At 33.3% G+C, this 7583-nt stretch overlaps 1 protein-coding gene across 1 annotated transcript; it reads left to right on the forward strand.

The window, feature by feature from the left end:
• Positions 1–4764: 4764 nt before the first annotated feature.
• Positions 4765–6649, forward strand: LOC111633780. Its single transcript, XM_023378412.1, has 5 exons — positions 4765–4899; positions 5019–5335; positions 5953–6075; positions 6142–6369; positions 6481–6649. The coding sequence occupies exons 1-5, from the start codon at positions 4857–4859 to the stop codon at positions 6493–6495; spliced, it is 726 nt and encodes a 241-aa protein (XP_023234180.1). The 5' UTR covers positions 4765–4856; the 3' UTR covers positions 6496–6649.
• Positions 6650–7583: the final 934 nt, after the last annotated feature.

The following is a 7583-nucleotide window of genomic DNA, read 5'->3' on the forward strand; positions in this document are numbered from 1 at the left end:
TACTTCGCTGTTACTCCCCTGTATTAGGAGTCGTTCGGCCAATCGGGTTATTTGTTTGTGACGTCAGAAATTAATCGAAGTTTAAGTCTTCGCCCATTTGAATATGGAAATTGGAACATTTAGAACAAATTTAAAGTATTTAATTTTGTTGTTTTTGCTCCAAGCAATTAATTAATGAATAATTTTGTCGATTCATACCGTTTACAACATTTATCAAAGGAACGATATCTGTTTTTATCTAAACTTTTCCACGAACAAAGTTACCATTCGAATCGAAAAGCCCTCTAAACCTGCTGTCGAGTGAGTCTAGAAAGTAGGTCAAATAACTTGTTTCTAAACGCTGTCTACATTGTGGCAGGGGAGAAACACCGTCTCTGCAATGAAATTTTTCTGAACAGCGGTCTACCCGATCTGTAAACCGCCGCCGGGCTCTAAACGTTGTCTCTGCAATCGGCTGTGGGAGTTCGGTAGTGAGTTCGCGCTTCGCTCGGACGGGCTGGCCACGTGGCGTATTCCGGTTATCTCCACGTTTGTAACTCCTAAATAGGAGCTAGTTTCCCTTAAAAAGATTTCCCAGAATGTATTCCCACTAGGAATATCGCCCAAGTGTTTCATTGCCATAACTAAACAAACATTAATCATCAAAATTTATTAGCTTTACGCCCCTTATGTACAATTTATTATGTTAAATTTCGTTTCTTAATATGAATATTTATCCCATCTTGAGATATTAAACGAAATAGACCCCAAGACACACGGAATATTTTCCTGTTATTTTAAATTTTTGGATTCAGGTGGACTGAAAACATCGAGATTCGCAAAAAGCTCGAAAACGCAAATTTGAAACGATTGAAGTACTTATATAATCTAAGAATAATTACTAAATCGAACATTTAAAACATAAATTAATGCTTATAAACAGAAACAGTCAAATAAAATTATTAGTCATACATTGAATTAAAGAATTTATACAGTATATTTATAATATTTTTATAAATTGTTTACCACTTATGTCTTTTTATCATAATTAATAATATAAAAGTAAATATTTAGTTTACGTAAGCTTCAATAGCAATAATTGTGTAACTTCTTTTAAAAATTTTAAACCCGGAAATTCTATAAAATTTTAAAACGTTATTGTAACATTAGTTTCATTATATATATCCTTAACAATATTTAATTAAAGTCATCATGACAAAGACCTAATATCTTAGTATAAAACTACGTTTTATTTCTCATTTTAATACTTTTACATCTTACGATGCAAAAGAAGACTATTTTATTAACTGTGTGCATTCTTGCAAGCGCTTTTGCAATTAATAGTGACGGCGATGACAGTCCTCCAAAGAAATATGACGGGTAGGTTATTTCATTTTTTCGTATTTTTAATTATAAATGATATTAATGTAATTAAATGTCTCTTAGATATTTTGTATTTCGTGTCACACCATCCAATGAAACCCGTCTGAAATTTCTTCAATGGCTTCGCAATGATGCTGAGGTAATTTAAATTCTTTAATGTATTTTAACTTTATTGTAAGTTTCTTTGGAAAGTTGCTTATACTTTAGTTAGATTTTTGGACTAATCCTGGAGTTATAGGAAAACCAGTAGAAATAATGATTCTTACTGAAAAATTGCTACAGTTTAATTTTAATCAAAGTTTCACTGCAAATAAAATAGATTTTTCTAGAAATCACAGGGAATGCAAAGAACAGTTACTCATAGATTCGTTCATTCTACGTCAAGCACACAAACAACACAGAAACATAGACACGGCATATATAGACTACAGAAAAGCATTCGACAGTGTTCCACACAGTTGGCTGCTACATATTCTACACATGTACAAAATACATCCATCACTCATTGCATTCTTCCAAAACACTATGCAGCACTGGAGAACAACACTACATCTCAGGGTTAGTAACACTTCCATACAAACAAACGAAATATTCATTAGGCGAGGAATTTTTCAAGGAGATTCCTTGAGTCCTCTCTGGTTCTGCCTAGCCCTGAATCCATTATCCAACATGTTAAACAACACGCAATACGGCTACAATATCAGACACGAAAAAACAACACAGTTTACACTCTCACATCTCATGTACATGGACGACATAAAACTTTATGCATCCACACAAAAACAACTTCATCAACTCCTACAAATCACACATTCATACACTAAGGACATACAAATGGAGTTTGGCCTAGACAAATGCAAAAAACTTCACATAGAAAAAGGAATCCTGAAGAAAGAAGATTTTGCACTTGGAAATGGAGACGTTATTGAATCCATGGAAGAGGGCGAGTTCTACAAGTACTTAGGATTCCAACAGGCCAAACTAACAGAACATACACAAATAAAGCAACGATTAATTAAAGAATACCAAAGTAGGTTAAACGCTATACTTAGAACACAGTTAAATGCAAAACACACAGTTAAAGCAATAAACACATATGTCATCCCAGTACTCACATACTCTTTTGGAGTTATACATTGGACTCACACAGATCTCGAGCAACTCCAAAGGAAAACAAGAACAACACTTACTAAGCATAAACAACATCATCCTAAATCCGCCACAGAAAGATTAACCCTTCCACGTAAAGAAGGCGGACGTGGCCTGATTGACATAGTTAACCTTCACTACAAACAAATACAGTCACTGCGAGAGTTTTTCTACAAGAAACAAGAAACATCACAGTTACATAAAGCAGTAACTCTAGCAGACTCAAATAACACACCATTAAACTTACACTCACAACATACAGACATGACACAACATATAAAAAGCATAGACAACATTAAGCAATCATGGGCTCAAAAGGCTCTCCATGGCAGGCATCCTTACGACCTGGCCCAGGATTTTGTTGACAAAACTGCGTCAAACAGCTGGTTAGATCGGGGATGCCTCTTTGGGGAGACGGAAGGATTCATGATTGCCATACAGGATCAGGTCATAAATACTAAAAACTACAGAAAACACATACTCAAAGATACAACACTCACAAATGACACATGCAGAAAATGTCACATCATGCCAGAAACTATACAACACATCACTTCTGGTTGCAAGCTCTTGGCACAGACAGATTACTTACATAGACACAATCAAGTAGCAAATATAATACACCAAGAGCTTGCAAACAAACACAAATTATTAGACATCCACGAACCATACTACAAATACATTCCACAGACAGTATTGGAAAACAACACGCACAAACTGTACTACGACAGAGCCATAATCACAGAAAACAATTTACCACAACAGACCAGACATCACACTCATTGACAAACACAATAAAATTACATACATTATAGACATAGCCATTCCAAACATTCACAATGTACAAAACACGTGCACTGAAAAATTAGCAAATACACAGAACCCGCCCAAAAAATAAGGCATTTGTCAAGGATAAATAGGGTGCTTATCGTACCTGTTGTTCTTTCCTGTACAGGTGTGATACCACACACACTACAATAAAGCCTGGGAACATTACAATTGAATAGAAATACATACATAACACTATAGAAGGCCACTACATTGAATACATGCCATATTGTTAGGAAATTCCTGAATACAGACACTGACACTGGCACACTTATTTAATTTTAGTTTTATTTTGATTGTTATGCCTTGACTCTGGTCCGGCATAGTACACAGCCACTGGTGTGAACCGAGTATATCCCAGTAAACACAACAATAATAATAACAACATTGTATTGATTGCAATTGCCGCCAGAAAAAAGTTAATACTTATGTGTATTCAATTATTTTATTTATTATCCATTCAATTTTTTTCTTTTGTTCTTTCCTATTGTTTCATGTTGTTTACAAAAGTAAGCAACATACGAAAACATTTCTCAGCAAAAATAGTTGTAATAAAGCTAATTTGTCAGTTAATACTTATTTACTGACTAATTGGCTTTATTTCAACTATTAATGGAGATAAATCGTAGAAAAGCCCTTAGATATCTAACGCAACTTTAATAAAAATTAATTAAGTAAAAGTGAGCTAAATAAAAGCCGTGGCCTCATGGCCGAGCTGTCAAGGTGGCAACCTACCGGTCTAGGGGACCCGGTTCGAATCTGGATAGGTCGATAAATCCCCAGGATTATTCTAGTGGTGATCCATCCGGATGGTTTAGGGCCCCTGTCCCTTACCGTCTGTCAGCGAAAAGAGGCCCACTTAGTGTCCACATTGCAGAATAATTCATTTTCTGCATGCGTTCTTAATAAACGATATTTATAAATTAAACACTCATCACTTACGAATACTTCACACATGAATTTAATGTTAATATTCCTGCAAAACATTCATTATGTTTTCTTTTTCGCCTCGTGGGCACAAACGGTCCTTTGAATTATGTTCATTGCGGACTTGACTAGTCCAACAATAGAGCGACCAGGAAGTAAGAAACGAGGCTAGATATATTGGGTTTCGTCTCTCACCAACCAGCCGAAATTAATTTCTGGAAACATTTTTCATTCAGATTAGCTCCCTTGTTTCCTGAGCAGTGTTGCGTTACCATAACTTAAACAACAAACAAAAGAAGTTCTCTTAATGCCCACAGGCAAGAAAGTGTTAAAAAAAATCTTCCTTTTTTGTTTTATCACAATTGATAATTTCAGAAATTTCAACAAGTTATGGTAATTAATATTTATAAAATATAAGAAAATTAATTTAAAAATATCGTTGATTCTGTAATTATTATGCAAATTACTGCTGGAAGTTTATCGTATAAAAGAAATAATTGAGACTTAATTTCTTTCATGGCAGCAGGAAAGTTTTAACGATTTTAACTTAAGTATTTACAATTTTTTAAAATAGTTTTAATCATCTAAATATGACAAATGTCGAACAAATTGAACAATTCAGATCAGGAAGAGGTAATTAAAATTTTATGTTTTATATATTGTTGTTCCATTAAAGTTTTTTAAAATTTATATAACAAAAAAATATATATATTTCATAGAGTAAATAATCTACATTCATATTTACTTTTCAGGTGGAAATATAGTTTCTATATGCAAATGCTGCGGACATCAGGCATGGACAGACTATTATGGATATTTTGCGTGTAAATCTTGCATACATTTCTTCATTAATTGCATCAGAAAGAGGAAAACTTTCTCCTGTGTGAACAATGACGGAATGTGTCAATTAGAACAAGTAAAACGACTTAAATGCCATTTTTGCAAGTTACGGTACTTATACCAACTAAAAATGAAGCCAAAAATGTATGGAAAACATGAAAATAATTGGTATATGAAAGAAATCATACCACAGTTGAGAAGAAGAACAGCACGACAGTACGATCCTAAGGTAAATATTTATTATTTTTCCGGCTGTTATGTATACATAATGGAAAGTATTGGAATCTTGTCAGTTTTGACACTCCCTAGTTTTTTGCAAATGTACACTTTTTGACATCTTCTGAACCCTAAAAAGTCAAAGAGACGATAAAAAAAATTCCATGTGTGTATATTGGTGTCTATTTTATTTTACTTAATATCTCAGGATGGGGAAAGGATGAAGAAACGAAATATGGCATGATAGCTTGCGTATAAGGGGCATTCATGCTATTAAATTTTGCTGGTTAACGGTGGACTGGGAAGGGAGATAGAAGGGTGTCATATGTCATATCTCGAGAAGGGTCAGACTTAATGAAGGTGTTATTAGTATTTATAATTTTATACAAAACTCATACCTACCCTATCCTCCTAAGCTTTTTGCTATTCGATAACAGAAAAAATCTTTATATTTTTTAAAACAAAATCTCATAACAGATGCCGCCACACGTAAATTTATTCATTGTATTAATAATATAAAAGTTATTTTTAAATACAATGTTTTAACAGCTGGAAAACTCACGCAAGTCATTGCTAGATTTTTTAAAATTGAATATAATTTAGTGAATAGTTCTCATTCTTCAATTTCAGAATGCGAGTATGTTATCAGAACGAAATTTGATAGATAAATTCTGGTTTCGGAATATGCGAAAAAATGATGCTTGGATGAACTTTGTTTTACCATTATTATTAAAATATCGAAGAAGAATCACGGTAATTATAGTAATTCTTTATCGCTAATGATAAAACAAAATTATTAATATTATTTTTTTAACGAAGGTGGACAAAACTATAGGAAAAAGAGGATGCATTATGGTAGCTGTTGATGAATCTTTGCATGCCCACGATGTATTAATATGTGAATTTCAATACTTTGATCCTTATAAATGCCATATTTTAGCTCATCAAAACCTCGGAATTGATTGTTTGAATGTTATACGCAAGTTTCTTAACAGTTCTGAAAGAGGTTATCCAACTTTAGAAGAAGCAAAGAATTATGTGCTTTTGGTATGTAATAATACTGAACTATTATTTTATATAGACATTTTTAATTTCTGTTTTTACATAGTAAAATGCTTTCTTATATCAAATTAATACAGTTTATTTTTTTTATTACAGGGTTTATTGCCTTAAGAATTTGTAAATTTTATCAATGTTTTAACTCTGATGTATATATTTACTTATAATAAACATATATTTCAATGTAACCTGTACATGTTATAATGCATCAAATGTCTGAGAGAATTAAAATATATAAAAATAAATTTTTCATAAATAAACCATTAATACACCTTTCTTGCTGAGATATGTTTTTATTAATCAAAACACTAACGTTTTCAACGTAATACGATAGGCCGTCTTCAGGTTTCTTCGTGGATTGCTAATGATGGGAAACGCCTAGCTGTGAGGTCAGTCGCTTTATTCCATTTTACTGCAGAGCCTTCTGTTTGTGCCATACAGAATAAAACTGTGTTTCAGTGCCCTTTATTGTGCTTAAGTTTCATACTTAAATTTTTTCTTGTGAAGCAAATGTAGTTCTTCTTACTTCCTAATTGTTGATTTTCAAAAGGAATTTTAAATACATTGCTTTTTTATTTTAAGTATGCTTAGATTGTATTGAACGTTGTTTAATGAGGTACGGTAGTGTGCTAGAATAATTTGGTTTGGTTGGATAAGGCACCGAAACACAGAACTTTTCCTCCTTGATAGAACTTTCATATCAAGGAGGAGAAATGGTCATATTCAGGTTTTAGACACATGAAGAAAATCTGGAGAACTGCAGCCCGTTGAGAAGCGAATCCGTAACCAATTACCAAAGTTTAGTAATATACTGGTGGACTCGGCCTAACAATGATTAATTAGGAAAATCGGTTTGGAAAACTTACTAGTGTTTCTTGTCCTTTTACATTGGGGGAGATAAGCCCCTTGGCTCACCCTCTAGGTCCGCTACTGGCATGATGACTAAAGCTTTAATTACGCGCTTTTGTGAATTTATGGACTGAAATATATAAACAAGACTTGCATAAAATTTAGTGAGTGGCACTGTTTTTATTAATTTTAAATTAAAAGGCCTTGTTTGATGATCAACTATATTAAGAATGCAGAAAATAACAGAACGCATTTTCGCAAGTGCAATGCCATACGTTGTAATGATTCATCAGAGGCCTAGTTGTAAAACCAGTGAACCACTGTACACCGATCGCGGATTCGTGCCACGCAAA

Source organism: Centruroides sculpturatus, unplaced genomic scaffold (genome assembly GCF_000671375.1).
Source record: "Centruroides sculpturatus isolate CEXI.00-Female unplaced genomic scaffold, Cexi_2.0 scaffold723, whole genome shotgun sequence".
NCBI lineage: Eukaryota > Metazoa > Arthropoda > Arachnida > Scorpiones > Buthidae > Centruroides > Centruroides sculpturatus.

Coding starts and splice junctions, on each gene's coding strand:
- LOC111633780 (XM_023378412.1), top strand. CDS start 4,857: ATGACAAATGTCGAACAAATTGAACAATTCAGATCAGGAAGAG. Junction 4,900..5,018: donor ACAATTCAGATCAGGAAGAG/GTAATTAAAATT, acceptor TTTACTTTTCAG/GTGGAAATATAGTTTCTATA. Junction 5,336..5,952: donor CACGACAGTACGATCCTAAG/GTAAATATTTAT, acceptor CTTCAATTTCAG/AATGCGAGTATGTTATCAGA.